Below are 17,450 nucleotides of genomic sequence, written 5' to 3'. Positions count from 1 at the left end.
CCAAACAAAGTAGTTTCGCTTTCACAATGAAACACACAGCGTCTTCACGACATGGCGGCAGCAACAACAATACTACAGCGAGAATAAAAGTTTTGCTTCTTTCTTTGTGTGAACATTTGGGCGGTGTTATGCAAATCTTCCCACATCGTGATGTAGACATGTGGGGGCGTGTTAGAACGAGCCGTTTTAGGTAGGCGTGGTTGACTCTTAACTTTTATAAAGAATATCTCTTTGGATTTGAGACTTTAGTCTTTGCAACTTTACAGATCTTCTTTATGCACCAAGAGCTTGTAACACTCCAAAGAGAAAGGAAAAATTTAAATTGCATCATATGACCCCTTTAATACATTTTTATACAATTTTGATTATTTTTCCCACCTTGTTACACTTGTGGTATTCCTGGCCAAAAATGACCACCCTACAAAAAGGCCAGTTTTCCTCTCATTGTGCTATATTGCCAAATATTGAATTTATTCTATCAACTTATTTTCTTTCAATTAGCACAGGTTGTGTTTCTTTTTGATTGTAGGCCTCATTAATCTAAGCTTATGCACCACAGTTTTTGAGTAAAAACTCCCAAAATAATACACAAATAATGCTTTTTTTTCACTCAAAAAACGGAGGTGCATAAGCTCAGATCAGTGAGGCCTATGACAAAACCTGCGCTAATTCAAAGAAAACAAGTTGACCAAAAAAAATTTAAAAACAAGGATTAAATAAAAAAGTAAATGATCAGAATTTACATCAATAAAAAAATATGGATTATGAACAGCCTAAATATCAGTAAGCAAGTTTGGTAATTTTACCTGTAGACACACATTCCCTAAAGCACTCATTCTCTGTCAAGAATCGGTTTTCATTTCCGCCACAACCACCGTACCAGAAGTGCATGCATTTCTTAGTCTGCTGGCTGTAATACCATCTGGACATATACGATCCACACACATGGCCTGAATCTTTCTCAAGGAAGCATCGTGCTGTTGGAAACAAACATTCCATTAATTCCCTGCAGCACTGAATACTGAACTCTGTCAGAGAAACAGCATAAAAGCTTGTGCATTTTTAATGTGAGTGAGGATACAGAACTACGCCAGAGATATGTGCAACTCCAAAAAAGCTAAATCAAGGGTTAAATTGGCCAGTAAGATCTAGATTCACCACCTTTAGTCTTTGAGGGCTCCGTTTTGTCCTTTTTGTGCTCCTCTGTAAATTGTTCAGTGTCATCATATTCACTGGGTTCAGTGATTGGTTCTGTGTTTTGCTCATCATAAACATCTTCATATTGCTCCTCTTCATATGGTTCCTCTGTTGTGAAGGGCTCTTCGGTGGGCGCTTCAGTTGGCAGAATATCTCTGAAACACAGTTAGACACATTCATATCATTAAAAAGCACAGAATGTGTCCTGTACAGCTAATTAGTGCTCAGTATTGCAGCATCTGTTTGTATTTCAACGTGCAAATAAAAACAAAATATGGCTCATGAAGCCCAGGTTTCCCATTTCTGGCACAGTACAAAGACTCAAAACAGTAACATTTTTAGACCCTAAAACCTTTGGATCATTAAACCTAGAGCTTAACCGACTGTGCCACACCACCTTGTGCCACACACAAAAACATGCAAAGAAAATGCTTCTCCTGCTACAGCCAAATGGTTTTGAAAACACACAAACCATGCACTAACCTTTCTGATTTTATGTCGGAAGACTGTGGTTAGTAAATCACATTACCTCTCTGTGGTTTGTGGTCCAGAGTCAACAGGCCTCACCACAAAACCACGACAATCACGAGTCTGTATTGATGACCGGGGTAAGATTCCTCCTACAAAACAACAGCAGATACACAGCAGGGTTATTATCATGAACTGAAATTAAAAATAAAGCCATAAAAATACAATTGCTAATACTTAAATGTTAAGTGAAATGAAATAAATTAATAAAGAAAAAAAACTTGTTTTACGCTACTTTCGAAGGCTACATTTATCATTTTTGCTGAAGTACTAAAATAACTAAAACTAAAACTGAAATAAAAATCTATAAAAAATTAATAAAAACTATGTTAGCATCTGTTAATTTTCAGAAGAAAAAGTCTGCAAGTTTCAGTAACAGAACAGGTTAGACCAGACCAGGATCTTTCGCAGCGGCCTTATGAAAACACAACCATGAATATTTCTTACTGTGGAGCATATGCAGGAAGGCGTAAGCGAAGCGTGTGCCATAATCTCTGTCATCCAGGAAAACCAGGTGCTGCTCCAGAGGAGAACTGGTGAGCTCCTCCATCTGTGTCCAGTCGAATCTCTGTCCCGCCATGAGGATAAACATCACAACATTCTGACACTTACACAGTCTAGACAAATAATCAAGCTGAGCATTGCTGTGCTCAGAATCTCCACCAAAAACAGCCATGACCATTCGTTTGCTTCGTGGTCTTTCTGCTTTAAGGATAATGTTAGTAATCAGCCTCTCCAAAGCAAACTCAGGATGGGATGTCCCGCCCACTTGCTTCACTGTATTAGTAATATGCCTCTTCATGATATTGCGATCTTTAAATGTAGTGAAGCTGAACTCCTCATTGATGGAAGATGAGCCGTAAACGGAGCTCTGCTGGTAGACGGACACTCTGTTTTTTCCGTCGGCTCTGCTCGGCTCGCTACTCACACCGATCCGGTCCAACAGAGACAGCAGGATCTCCTTCGTGTTTACATACTGTTGAGTGTTCAGGTTATCAGACCCATCCAGCAGCACAGAGATGTCCAAATCCATCTGCAGGGGTGAAGGCCGGATTACACCACACAATGGGTCTGGGTTACAACGATCTGGCAAGAGAGAATAAAAACCCTTGGCTTGTAATTAAAGACATCCATGATCCAAAACCTACCTACATAAGCCGCATCCTAACAGAAATGGAACCTCATCAATGACTGATTCGGAACACTCTAGATAGGCAGCAACTCTGTGTGTCATAAAAAAAGAGCACTTCATTGACATAAGGAGTTGGCATGCTGAAGTTGCTTTAGATAACAACACACTAATAAGCATAAAAATAAATCACATAAATATTGGTCAAAACGTTTTTGTTTTTTGTTTACAGTCAACATTTTTCTAACTTGGTCTGCCATCATAGCTGCATTATGGGATTGACTTCTCATTAGGAAGTTGGCTTGCTGACATATCATAATGATCTAATAAACAAAATTATTAATGCACACAAATATTGGTCACAACATGCATTTTTTTTATTTACAATCAACATTTCTCTAACTCCGTCCACCATCAATGTTTACTGAACTTGTTGCAATGCATTATGGGATTTACTTGCTGCCTTAGGGGCCATTCACACAGAATATGTTTCTGCATTTTCCTGGACTGCTTTTTCATTGTTTTTCTTCGTAAACATAGGCTAGACAGACATGTTTGACCATGACAATCATATCTTGCATCTTTTGCAATTTGACACACATGACACCATATTCTAAAACACAGAGCTCAAGTTAAAATAAGTCAACTTGTAAAAAATGCATTTCTAGACCTTGAATGAATGTTCCCTTAGAATCTGAACAAAATTAGGTATTTTTAGAGGCAGCGTAATGCTGCGTACATTTCGGAATGGTTTACACTTTGCATCAGAACCTTGTCTATGACTACTTAAAATGATGTCTATGTAGGTTTTGGATGAGAGTCTTCACTGTTGAATATCCATAAACATACACAAAAGAAAGAAAAAAAAGTAATTTGTGTGTATTTTCCAAAAAATCTCATGTGCAAAGCTTTGCTCTTGATGTTAATTGCATTATATTTAAGTCGTTTTGTAAAATAAGTCATAGCATGTTTCAGATTATAAAAAATCCCAGGAAATATGGTAAATAGAAAAATAAAACCACTTTTAGAAACAGAAAGTAGTAGATGTTCTGATACAGTTTCTCTTAGAATGTATCTGTTTTTTTCAGTGAATTCATGTATATATAACACAGGTACCTTGTGTCCTTTGAGCCCTCCAGGTCCATACCCGTCTCTTCCATCTTGTCCCTTTTTACATAAAGTCATACATTAGACTGGAAAGTCACACAAAAACTATTTCATATAGTTAAGATGGGCATTTTATAATTTTCAAGTCAGCAATGCATCAAATGCAACAACTGACCAGAGGCCCTTTGAATCCCTCTGATCCCAGTGTTCCCTTGAGCCCCGGGTCACCCGGTGGACCCTAAACACAAGCAGGGACAGTGTGAAAAGAGGAGCACAGAATTGCTCTACAACATTATATGGCTGCAGCACTTCTACACAACATACTGGAGACCAACCAGGTATTAAAGGAATAGTTCACACAAAAATGAAAATTTGCTGAAGATGTACTCACTCTCAGGCCATCCAAGATGTAGATGAGTTAGTTTCTTCATCAGAACAGATATGAAGAAATGTATAATTACATGACTTGTTCACCAATGGGTCCTCTGCAGTGAATGGGTGCCGTCAGAATGAGAGGCCAAACAGCTGATAAAAACATTACAATAATGCACAAGTAATCCACACCACTCCAGGCCATCAGTTAATGTCTAGTGAAGTGAAAAGCTGCGTGTTTGTCAGAAACAAATCTATCATTAAGATTCAAACTATTCCTTCCATTGCTAAAATATGAGTCCTCTATCCATAATATATTGCTTTAAATTATGGTCTTCTCTAAATCAGGAGAGAAATATGCGCAGATCAAGAACCTTTTACAAGTGGAAACAGTCCAAAACACATCTAAACAAATATGACTTGAGGATTATTGTGATGTTTTTATCAGCTGTTTAGACTCTCATTCTGACGGCACCCATTCACTGCAGAGGATCCATTGGTGAGCAAGCGATGTAATGCTAAACTTCTTCAAATCTGTTTCGATGAAGAAACAACCTCATGCATTTTTCACAGAATCAGGAAAAGAGAAAGAAGGAAGTAAGAAGAAAACTTCAATACAACAGTCTTCCATACCCTTGGCCCTCTGGATCCTCGACCTCCCTTTGAACCTTCAGGTCCAGGTGGGCCAAAGGGACCCTATGAAAACACACATGATTCTCTCAACATTCATGTGTTTTATATCATATGCTTTATACTCTAAGGGTAAAACATGAACATGCAACTATATGAGGCGCCACGCAGGATAAACTTGATCCATGTATACACACCTATAAACACTCGCACATAAATATAAACTCAATGTTTATTTTGTATGTTCAATACATACAAAATAAAATTCACAAACGTATTCAATTCTGAAAGACGCATGCTTTAGTTGTGTTGTATATACAGTACATATATGCAAGTGATTTGATATATGAATGTGCGTGAACATTTCAGTGCAAACGGAAGGCATCTCAGTGTAAATTTTATTTTGTACGTATGCGCCGAGTGTTTTATGGATGTGAATGCTCGCATCGAGTTTATATTGATGTGCGAGTGTTTATAGGTGTATATATATATATACATGGATCAAGTTTATATGTATATGCGAGTATATAGGTGTGTCTGCATGCAGCGAGTTTATATGTATGTGCGTGTGTTGTTGTAGGTGTATATGCATGGATCGAGTTTATATGTATAAGCGAGTGTCTATAGGTGTATGCATGCATCAAGTATATATGTATACGCGGCACCCATTCACTGCAGAGGATCCATTGGTGAGCAAGCGATGTAATGCTAAACTTCTTCAAATCTGTTTCGATGAAGAAACAACCTCATGCATTTTTCACAGAATCAGGAAAAGAGAAAGAAGGAAGTAAGAAGAAAACTTCAATACAACAGTCTTCCATACCCTTGGCCCTCTGGATCCTCGACCTCCCTTTGAACCTTCAGGTCCAGGTGGGCCAAAGGGACCCTATGAAAACACACATGATTCTCTCAACATTCATGTGTTTTATATCATATGCTTTATACTCTAAGGGTAAAACATGAACATGCAACTATATGAGGCGCCACGCAGGATAAACTTGATCCATGTATACACACCTATAAACACTCGCACATAAATATAAACTCAATGTTTATTTTGTATGTTCAATACATACAAAATAAAATTCACAAACGTATTCAATTCTGAAAGACGCATGCTTTAGTTGTGTTGTATATACAGTACATATATGCAAGTGATTTGATATATGAATGTGCGTGAACATTTCAGTGCAAACGGAAGGCATCTCAGTGTAAATTTTATTTTGTACGTATGCGCCGAGTGTTTTATGGATGTGAATGCTCGCATCGAGTTTATATTGATGTGCGAGTGTTTATAGGTGTATATATATATATACATGGATCAAGTTTATATGTATATGCGAGTATATAGGTGTGTCTGCATGCAGCGAGTTTATATGTATGTGCGTGTGTTGTTGTAGGTGTATATGCATGGATCGAGTTTATATGTATAAGCGAGTGTCTATAGGTGTATGCATGCATCAAGTATATATGTATACGCAAGCTATAAACAAGTGTATATGTATTCATTACTAACATAAGATGCATTGGTATGGATTTCATATTAGTGTGCACGTGTATTTCATATATATTTTTGAACATCCAATAGTATACATGTATATGTGAGTAATTTATAGGTGTATATGCACGTGTTTTATGTGAGTTGATAAGCGAAGTTTGATTTAAATCCTACGTGGCGCCTCATACAACTAGTTTAATCAACTGAATACACACCTGAATTCCAGGTGCACCCGGAGGACCATTGTCTCCTTGGAACCCTTTTGAACCTGGTGGTCCCTGAACAAACAAATAAATAAAAGATCAGGGAGGTATAACAGGTCATAGAATCAAACACTAACATCGGACATCTCTTATCTGTGCGTTTCTTTTTAAATAAAGGTGAAATGTCCTAGTTCTCACCACTTGTCCAGAATAACCAGGAATCCCTCGCTGTCCAGCGTCTCCTTTTTCATTTGAAGAGTCACCCTATACAGATACACACATTTACCATTACCACATTACAACAGCAGAACAGAATAGATTACATAATATAATAAATATCACATGCAACAACAATAATAATGGAATTTCTATTTGAATAGTATATTAGAATTGAAAGGAGAAAAACAGAATAAATTAGAAAAGAACAGAATAGATTTAATATAATACACAACAAAATCATAATAATAATAATTATTATTATTATTAATTACACAAGAATATTAGAAACAATAGAATATGCTAGAATTAAGAGTAGATCAGAACAGACAATATTAGAAAAAATGAAATAGATTCAATTAAAACACAACCAAGTAGAATAGAATAGAATAGAACAGAATCTTTGTTTGTTTTTTCATGCTACATTACCGGCAATCCTGGTCGGCCTTTTCTTCCTGGAGCACCCTACCAAAATACACTGAGAAGTTATCTGAAGTTATCTGTTATCTTATATAAAACATCTTTATACCTATTTAATTAATTTTATTATAAGTTGTTTTTTTAATATATATTTTAATCTATTTTAAAATGATATTTTTCCTGTGATGCAAGGCTGAATTTTCAGCACCATTACTCCAGTCTTCAGTGTCACGTGATCCTTCAGAAAACATTCTAATATGCTGATTTGGCAAGAAAACGTTTTCATTATTATCACAGCTGAAAATGGTTACGTTGCTTAATGAAAGTGTGCAAACCAAGATACGGTGTCTTTTTTCAGGATTCTTGGACAAACAGTAGGTTTGAAAAGCAGCATTTATTAAAAACAGAAATCTTCTACAACATTATAAATGTATTTACTATCAGTTTTGATCAATTTAATGTGTCCTTTTTGAATAAAAGTATCAGTTTCTTTAAAAAAAGAAAACTAATTTAACCCAGTCTTTTGAATGGTAGTATATATCTTCCTGTAGCACCTGTAAAATCTAAAATGCAATATGATATTGTGTACAAATGTGTTAAGATTAGATTATTAAGCTATCTCAGGATAGCGTGACACTGAATAGTACAGAGACTATACACTTTCAGAAAAAAGTACAAAACTAGGATTGTTCTCTTTAAAAGGGTTATAGTATGTACATTTTAGGTACTAATATGTACCATTTTAGAGGTAAATAAGGTACAAAGATGTACCTTTTAGCTTTTGTACCTTACAATACCGCATCTGTGACAGCTTTATACCTTTTTTCTGAGAGTGTAGTTACAGTTAGAAGCCACTACAGTACTAGTACAGGTAATACTCACAGGATCACCGTTATCTCCAGGTCTGCCTGGGGGTCCACCATCGCCCTGGTCCCCCTGACAACAGCACACAGTCATAACACACTTTTACTGATACTATTCACACATCGGATAATCTTGAAACACGTTGAAAAAAAAAAAAAACGTTCTAAATCTGATATGTTTCTCATATTTGGTCACCTGATTCTATTTCATTAAACCTCTTAATTAGGTATTTTTTAATCAAAAAAGTTAAAGTGAGAACAATTGGTGACATCAGCCAAGGAGGAAAGTCATTTCAGAGGGGAAGCAGCAACAAGCGTGTCATGTCAAATTGCTCAGATGTGTTAGTGGAGTTAAAAATAACAACTTTAAACATACAGTATATAATTAATCACAACTGTGAGCGTGCTAACTTTGACAGCCAAATAAAACAAATGGAGACGTCCGTCGTGCTTGCCAGTCTTGTTGACAAATAAAGGCTATACATTTATTTTGTGTGATTTCACAGTTATGTCTGCTTCAAGTTATGTAGACTACTATCTAAGGAATTGCACAAAATTCGCTAAAAGATCTCAGCTGGAATGTTATTATACCTGTTAGCATATATACGTATATATATATATATATATATATATATATATATATATATATATATACACACACATACACACAAACACAGTTATCAAAATAAATACATTTAAAATTATTTGAAAGACACTCAAAACAAAACAATTCTATAGGATGTGTTAAAAAAATGTGATGTGATGTGATGGCTGTTTACTCTGGTTTGTTCATTTACATACGCCATTTCATCAGATTTGTAAGGTAAATCATTTATAAACCTACACAAACACAGGAGAATACATCAATATCTTTCTGAACATGCTAACTGTTCATTGTGACTTCAAAATAAAAGCTCAAACTCTCACTCTGAGTTTACACGTTTTTTAATGTCCACATATTCAAGAAATTACAGTGGCTATAGCATTTCTGTCTTAAAGAAATGGCCCAATATTACAGATTAAGTGGACATTTGAATTAGATGTTTTTTAGTCAATATTAAACAAAGATTAGATCGCGCAGCACTGGTAGTGTGCATGCATAATAACACAGGATGAATGTAATTATACAGCATCTGATTTACAGCACATCGTTAGAAACATTCTGTCACTCAAATTGAGTTAACATTTTCCAGAAGGAGTATAAAAGATGACCCTCACCGGGAGCCCAGTATCTCCCCTCTCGCCTTTTGTACCTGGAATTGTGTTGTCTATTCCTGGTGCACCCTATTAACACAAACAGAGAATCATATACAGACAAATCAAGTCAGGCAGTTTAGATGGCCAAAAACAGCTACTATAAACACAGAGAAATACTTACAGGATCTCCTCTCACTCCGCTGTGTCCGTCAGGTCCAGGACTGCCTTTGAAACCCTTCACGTTCTGAATAACAGAAATAATACTGTGAGGAAGCCACTGGGTTGTTTTTACATTTGTCCTGTTTATATTAACAGTGATACATAAGTAGACAGCTGTGATCAAACAAAACAGGCATTTGTAATGTGTGTGTGATAACGTAGTTACATTACTGCCCGGGTCTCCTTTAGGTCCTGGAAGCCCATTTAGGCCAGCATCACCCTGCACACAACAGAAACAGAGCAGAGTGATTCAATCAAATGACTCAATAACTCATTTAGTCACGATGCGGTGCTCGACTGAGCAGTTTCATAGGTCAAAAAAGAGAAATATAACCAAGGAAAACATGATTTTGTGTGCAAGTCGGATAATTTTGCATTAATATTTTAGTTTTGCGCAATATAATTTTAAATGTGTTTAAAGTTTTGATACATGCTTATTATTTTTTTTTAATGCATTATTACATTTGTGATTTACGCTTATTATTTTTCGATCCGTGACCATTTTTTGCTATTCTGAAAATATGTTGTGCAATATATTTTTACTTGCGTTTTTAAAGTTTGGTTTCACGCTTATTACTTTTTATTTGTCACTGCAATAATTTGGCGGAAAATTGATCCCATACATGACAGGCAAATAAATAAATAAACCAAAAGAGGGAATGTTATACTTTACGGAAGGTATAATTTTATATTTAATACAATTTAGGATTTTAATTCTGTTATTTTCAAAATCAGACATCAATAGTTGCATTTTCATGCATTTTGAATTGTATGTGAACTTTCTAGCATCCAAATAAGTGCCTATTACCAACGGTGACTTTGCTTATGTGTTTGTTTTCATGCACAAAAACAGAAAACGAGACTCAATCTGATTTGCACAGAACATATAGTACATTAATATAGTACATTCATTTTCATTTGTGATTCTGTGAATGTAAGTGTAGAAATAAATAAAGATGTGACCTGTTCTCCATCCACTCCATCCAGCCCATCCTCCCCATCTTCTCCCTGTCAGACAGAGGTCAAAGGGTCACACACACTTACAGTCTGTTTAGGGAAGTAATCAACAGCACTAAACAAATAAAACTTATACTTGTGCTTATGACCCTAATAAAATAATTTTGTCTTTTTCCGTGTATATTTTTGTCCGAACAGTAATAAATCAGACATCAATAGTTGCATTTTCATGCATTTTGAATTGTGTGTATGTGAACTTTCTAGCATCCAAATAAGTGCCTATTACCAACGGTGACTTTGCTTATGTGTTTGTTTTCATGCACAAAAACAGAAAACGAGACTCAATCTGATTTGCACAGAACGAAAGCCTGATTTCCATCTAGATATCAGTCCTATTTTTCTGTACATTTTCTATTTCTCTGTTTTTATATATATTTATGTTATATTTTAATATAGTACATTCATTTTCATTTGTGATTCTGTGAATGTAAGTGTAGAAATAAATAAAGATGTGACCTGTTCTCCATCCACTCCATCCAGCCCATCCTCCCCATCTTCTCCCTGTCAGACAGAGGTCAAAGGGTCACACACACTTACAGTCTGTTTAGGGAAGTAATCAACAGCACTAAACAAATAAAACTTATACTTGTGCTTATGACCCTAATAAAATAATTTTGTCTTTTTCAGTGTATATTTTTGTCCGAACAGTAACTGTTACAGCCAGTGAATAGAATAATAACTCGTGTTACTCACTTTATTTCCAGTGTAGCCTCTCTGGCCCTATTGAAATGAGATTTAAAAACATTTCCTTTATTCAGCACAGCTGTAAAACATAATCTCATCCGTCCTCATATACAGGAATATTAAACGCTGACATAAACATATCCTAGCCATGCAGTTAGTAATAGTCATGCTATACCTAAAACAATTCATTCAGTCACACGTAATGTATAAATGTGTTTGCACCAAATAACAAAAAATTTGTATATAAAAATTTTGGATTTGTTGATTAATCTTATTTTTAATGGTTACTTCTTGAAAGTAAAAACAGAAAAAGTACCAGTTTAATTAAAGTTCTATTAACAAGTGGTGTATGAAGAAATACAGTACTGTACTATTTTGCATACTAAGATAAATCCAGAAATTCCAAGCAAGGGCCCGTTCTTCATACGTGGATTACTCAGTTAGCTGGATTTTATTGTTGATGATTTGACATGATCCAGGATTGTGAGGTTCTTTGAAGCTAATCCTGGATTTGCTGTCATAATTTATAAAAAAAAAATTATAATAATACATTTTTTTTACAAGTTTACTCATGGAGGGTTTACTCATGAAGGAGTAACTATCTCAATTTTTTTGCAGTCATACACACATTACATACAGTTCTTCCGAGCCAGGCATTATTTGAATGGTGAGCTTTTATGCGGGTGGCTTTAATGCATCGCAGGAGATGCAGACTCACTTCTCAAATCTCAAAATGCTTTTATAATGCACAATTAATTTAAACACAGTCAGTTATGTCAGATTAAGAAACTTTAATTAATGCTCACGTATAATAAATCCACTTCAAAAGTAAATGAATTGCTCATTACAATACTTTTGACATGCAAATGCGAAGTCTGTATACAAATACTAGAAATGGTGAAAAATAATTGGGAATCATTTAACAAACAAATTGACATTTTATTAACTTTTTTGTCATTTTGCTTGCTTGGCTGTTTCATTGATCTTAATTACATGATGTCATTACGTTGCTGTCTCGCCACCAGCCAATCACTGCATTGCTGATCATGGTTTCGAGTATCGATATATCTGACCTTCCCAATGAGCATGTCAACACGGAGTAACTTCAGACAACTTAATCCAGATATTTGAATCAAATATGCTAACTTTTTGAAGAACATAATTAGCCAGAGATCAGTTATCACGATTAAATGATCTGGCATCTGTCATATCATCTCAGATGTATTAAGCGAGGCACGAAGAACGGACCCCAAACATTGCACTGATAAAAACGACATCAAGAGATGCATCTCCAATGATAATAATATGTTACATTACCTTTATTCCTCTGTTTCCAGGGCAACCGCTGTGTCCCTTAGTTCCATTCAGCCCTGGTGGTCCTCGCTCTCCCTGCCAGAAACAAGATGGGAGAAAGACCGTTTATCCATAGCATATACGGCCTACATCCTCTCTAAACAGCCTCATTGTTTATATGTAGGTATTAGTATGTAAAGTTTACAAGCACAAAATTAAAATTTTTGTATGTTTTGATTGATGCTGAAATGTACAATTTGGACGTATAACAACGTTTGAATTGTAAAATTACAATGTATTTACAGCTATAAAAAAAGGTTACATATTTACAAATCTTTTATATCATTAAGATATTTATATCAATGCATTTTTATAATTTTATCGAAAAGCAATTTCGATTTGTTTGCCTCCTTATTACCCCCAAACCTAAACCTACCCATTTTATAGCGAATATAAAAAGATATAAAACGTCTCGGACCAAAATATGCATAAAAATGATCATTTTAATATAGCATTAAAGAGATTTCTTCACTAATCCCATTCCTACCTCTAAACCTAACCATAACTATTGCTTAAAAATATGTTCAGTATAAGGAATACTGTAATGCAATCACAATAATTTTATTTATTTATTTTATGTTTTGTAGAATCACATTTTACATAAAATACATATGAATTCTCATGAGATCAGGTTGCTCTAAAACGTGTATTATTTACATGTTTATTGCACTTTATCTATTTGTGTCTGTAGATTTCAACACATATTCTTAAAATCGCTTTCCCAAAATGAGTTTTTCTCCACTTCAGTAGCCCTTGCATACACCAAACTTTCCCATCTATATTCTGACAGTTTTTACAGAAAGGTTTGTTCATATATAATTTGCCTTATTTTATATAACATTTTATTCCTAAAAACATGGTGATTTTTTTCCCTCTGATTTATGGAGAGATAAAGAGAAAATCCACTCTGTAAAAGCCTCTATGTCAACAAAATGAAACAATGAATTTTGAATAAATATTCAAATCAGATGAAAATCCAGTGATCAGATTTCTGTTCTGGAAATGTATGCAAATGTGTTAGATACACACAATCTCATTTGAATATTTAAACATGACTTTTCATAAATCTTATTCAAGAATTGCAATTCTTCATTTAATCAATCACCTGGGGAAGTATGGTGATATCTATTAGTTCATTTTTTTACCGTATTAATCTGTGATGTCTTGCCTTCAGTACATGTAGGCTGAAAGTTTCACTTACCATACTACCTTCATCTCCTGGAAATCCAGGATGGCCCTTCTGACCACCAAAGCCCTAAATTAAAAAAAAAAAAAAAAACAGGGATGCTGACACATAAAACCTGAATTTCTTTAAGGCATCATAGCCATGTTCCTGATGCGAAGGCCATTCAAAAAGCACACTGTCTTTTAAGATACCTCATTTTAGTTCCATTCTAAAGCAGCAATGTATTTATCATTGACATAATGAGAAAATGCATCAAGCTCAGTGAGAAAAAATCTGTCCAAGAGAGAAAAAATATGTAAATCCACAACATTTATTTTCTTCATTATCAGAATTGAGGGGCTTTGACCTTTTCACCCGAGCTTCCAGGGGGTCCTCGTGGTCCATCTTCACCGGTGCATGAACAAGGCACATTGCAGCATATCCTCAGCGCTACTGTTTCCTGAGGGGAGAGCAAGGCGCACAATGAGTGAAACTGTTTGTATTTTGTTGTTGAAGTCACAAGCCATGTATCCAATCGAATTTTAGGTTACTTTACTACAACTGTATCCGTCACTTGGTAGTAGCTTGAAAAATTACAGGTGATAACCCTGAAAACTATAAACACATATACAAAAGTTACAATCCAGACTACTTTAAATATTTGTCCAGTTGCAATGGTTTGTGTTGCCCACAATGTGTTTTGTGTGGTGATTAATAGTCTACCAAGAGCATCTGGAAATCAAAGATGTTAATAAACATCAATATTTGATGATTGTACAATAGACAATTTTGTGTGCAATGTAAAATGTGGCTCATGAAGACCACAAGAAAAAAAGAAAGGCCACAGAGCAGAATTAATTCAAAATAGTAGAAGAGCTCATTTATTTAATGAGAAGATAAAAAAATGAATAAAGCTGACAACACTATTTTATCTAAACAAGTTCAAGGGATGTAGCTATGAAAAGCCTTCATTTAAAATACACAAAATACAATTTTTGTTTCAATACAAAATTTCTTTCAGAAGAGCTGCTGTTGAGTAATTGATGCAATTTGTGCATATGATGTATAAAAAGAAAAAGAAAACAGGAAAGCCTGGCTAGAACTGCAAAATGCTACTTTACTTTGAGTGAACAGCGCCTTTAAGCATTGTTTTGATACTTACAATCTCTTTCATAAGAGCGTTGCCTAAATTTAGCATGTTGATGGTCAGTGGCTGCATGTAGCCGGAACCTCTGCCAAATTCCAGCTGGTGAACGTCCATTATGCCCTCCAAAGACACAATCAGCAGTGCACTGACCCCTAGTTTACACATCAGAAATGAGCACACATGGGTTTAGTACAGAGTGACTGCAGAAAAAAAAATGGTTCAGGGTCACAGTCTTTGCCTTAAAATTTTCTAAATTAAAAAAAAAAAAAAAACAGGGATGCTGACACATAAAACCTGAATTTCTTTAAGGCATCATAGCCATGTTCCTGATGCGAAGGCCATTCAAAAAGCACACTGTCTTTTAAGATACCTCATTTTAGTTCCATTCTAAAGCAGCAATGTATTTATCATTGACATAATGAGAAAATGCATCAAGCTCAGTGAGAAAAAATCTGTCCAAGAGAAACAAAGCGAGAAAAAATATGTAAATCCACAACATTTATTTTCTTCATTATCAGAATTGAGGGGCTTTGACCTTTTCACCCGAGCTTCCAGGGGGTCCTCGTGGTCCATCTTCACCGGTGCATGAACAAGGCACATTGCAGCATATCCTCAGCGCTACTGTTTCCTGAGGGGAGAGCAAGGCGCACAATGAGTGAAACTGTTTGTATTTTGTTGTTGAAGTCACAAGCCATGTATCCAATCGAATTTTAGGTTACTTTACTACAACTGTATCCGTCACTTGGTAGTAGCTTGAAAAATTACAGGTGATAACCCTGAAAACTATAAACACATATACAAAAGTTACAATCCAGACTACTTTAAATATTTGTCCAGTTGCAATGGTTTGTGTTGCCCACAATGTGTTTTGTGTGGTGATTAATAGTCTACCAAGAGCATCTGGAAATCAAAGATGTTAATAAACATCAATATTTGATGATTGTACAATAGACAATTTTGTGTGCAATGTAAAATGTGGCTCATGAAGACCACAAGAAAAAAAGAAAGGCCACAGAGCAGAATTAATTCAAAATAGTAGAAGAGCTCATTTATTTAATGAGAAGATAAAAAAATGAATAAAGCTGACAACACTATTTTATCTAAACAAGTTCAAGGGATGTAGCTATGAAAAGCCTTCATTTAAAATACACAAAATACAATTTTTGTTTCAATACAAAATTTCTTTCAGAAGAGCTGCTGTTGAGTAATTGATGCAATTTGTGCATATGATGTATAAAAAGAAAAAGAAAACAGGAAAGCCTGGCTAGAACTGCAAAATGCTACTTTACTTTGAGTGAACAGCGCCTTTAAGCATTGTTTTGATACTTACAATCTGTTTCATAAGAGCGTTGCCTAAATTTAGCATGTTGATGGTCAGTGGCTGCATGTAGCCGGAACCTCTGCCAAATTCCAGCTGGTGAACGTCCATTATGCCCTCCAAAGACACAATCAGCAGTGCACTGACCCCTAGTTTACACATCAGAAATGAGCACACATGGGTTTAGTACAGAGTGACTGCAGAAAAAAAAATGGTTCAGGGTCACAGTCTTTGCCTTAAAATTTTTGTGGAAGAAAAGACCCACAAAAAAGGCAGGGAAAGCATGGCACAGGCATTCATGGGGGCTACTTATACAGGATTGCTAATTAAAGCTGCTTTCCATAACTTTTTTGGTTAAAAATTATCCAAAATCAAACATTGAGCAAGTACATAACCAATCAGTGTTCAATCTTCTAACCTGAGCCCGATTAACAATGGTAAGCTTGTAATAATGTTTTCTAATTTGAATGGTTCCGGGTCATTCATCTTTGCATCATTACGTCACGTCTGTATACATAATTAAGCAGTCCCAGCCAGTAGGCTATATTGCGTGTGTAGATGCTTACAGCATTCTTACAGACTATTCAGATTACAGATACGTGGGATTACACTGTACTTACAAAATATTTGTATTTCAAAGAGAATGAGTTCTAAGGAACATTAAATTGCTTTTTGAGGTTAAAAGAACAATTTATTTCAATGACATTCGAGTGGTATGACAATTAGATTAGACTACAGAAATTGAAATCTACAGAGAACGCTACACACTACAATTGACTTTGAAAACGTAAGTATCTGAAAACAATGATGCATGTTAAGCCTGTGATATTGTACATATAGATATCTATATCATACACTATATCATAGTGTTGTTAAAGATAATGTTACATTGCACTTAATATCACATTACTATTAATATTACATTCCTGCAAATATGACAGAAATTTACACACAATTGCTGTTCTGCGGCAAAACACATCAACTGTGCATCTGAATATATGGAATAGTGATTTTAAGCGTGACTTGGATGCGCCAGCAAGTGGAGGGATAAATCCAGATTAATGTGGACGTAGCCAAAGACATCACTTACCACTTTGCTTAAGTCTCTCTGAACTCGCCATTAAACGCTGAATGTCATCATCCAACCCATCTGTGAAGATTATCAAAACCTAAACACAAACATATGA

General features: G+C 35.3%; 1 protein-coding gene across 1 annotated transcript in view; it reads right to left on the bottom strand.

Moving 5' to 3' along the window:
• LOC107561762 (collagen alpha-6(VI) chain-like) overlaps positions 1-17,450 on the bottom strand; it is a 35,062-nt gene that overhangs the window by 1,194 nt on the left and 16,418 nt on the right. The window contains exons 10-31 of the mRNA XM_016246237.1: positions 17,354-17,432; positions 16,276-16,412; positions 15,481-15,573; positions 13,835-13,888; positions 12,598-12,669; positions 11,290-11,316; positions 11,053-11,097; positions 9,746-9,799; positions 9,542-9,604; positions 9,382-9,447; positions 8,183-8,236; positions 7,310-7,345; positions 6,863-6,928; positions 6,677-6,739; positions 5,787-5,849; positions 4,137-4,199; positions 3,971-4,021; positions 2,874-2,889; positions 2,173-2,811; positions 1,727-1,817; positions 1,162-1,352; positions 807-977 (exon numbers count right to left, since the gene is read on the bottom strand). Coding sequence (XP_016101723.1) covers positions 807-977; positions 1,162-1,352; positions 1,727-1,817; positions 2,173-2,811; positions 2,874-2,889; positions 3,971-4,021; positions 4,137-4,199; positions 5,787-5,849; positions 6,677-6,739; positions 6,863-6,928; positions 7,310-7,345; positions 8,183-8,236; positions 9,382-9,447; positions 9,542-9,604; positions 9,746-9,799; positions 11,053-11,097; positions 11,290-11,316; positions 12,598-12,669; positions 13,835-13,888; positions 15,481-15,573; positions 16,276-16,412; positions 17,354-17,432 — 2,194 coding nt within the window. The remainder of the gene's footprint in view (positions 1-806; positions 978-1,161; positions 1,353-1,726; positions 1,818-2,172; positions 2,812-2,873; positions 2,890-3,970; positions 4,022-4,136; positions 4,200-5,786; positions 5,850-6,676; positions 6,740-6,862; positions 6,929-7,309; positions 7,346-8,182; positions 8,237-9,381; positions 9,448-9,541; positions 9,605-9,745; positions 9,800-11,052; positions 11,098-11,289; positions 11,317-12,597; positions 12,670-13,834; positions 13,889-15,480; positions 15,574-16,275; positions 16,413-17,353; positions 17,433-17,450) is intronic.

The sequence above is a fragment of the Sinocyclocheilus grahami genome, unplaced genomic scaffold, assembly GCF_001515645.1.
Source record: "Sinocyclocheilus grahami isolate Dianchi unplaced genomic scaffold, SAMN03320097.WGS_v1.1 scaffold791.1, whole genome shotgun sequence".
NCBI classification, from domain to species: domain Eukaryota; kingdom Metazoa; phylum Chordata; class Actinopteri; order Cypriniformes; family Cyprinidae; genus Sinocyclocheilus; species Sinocyclocheilus grahami.
The sequence above is the reverse complement of the archived record's forward strand: the minus strand, read 5'-3'. Positions and strand labels throughout refer to the sequence as shown.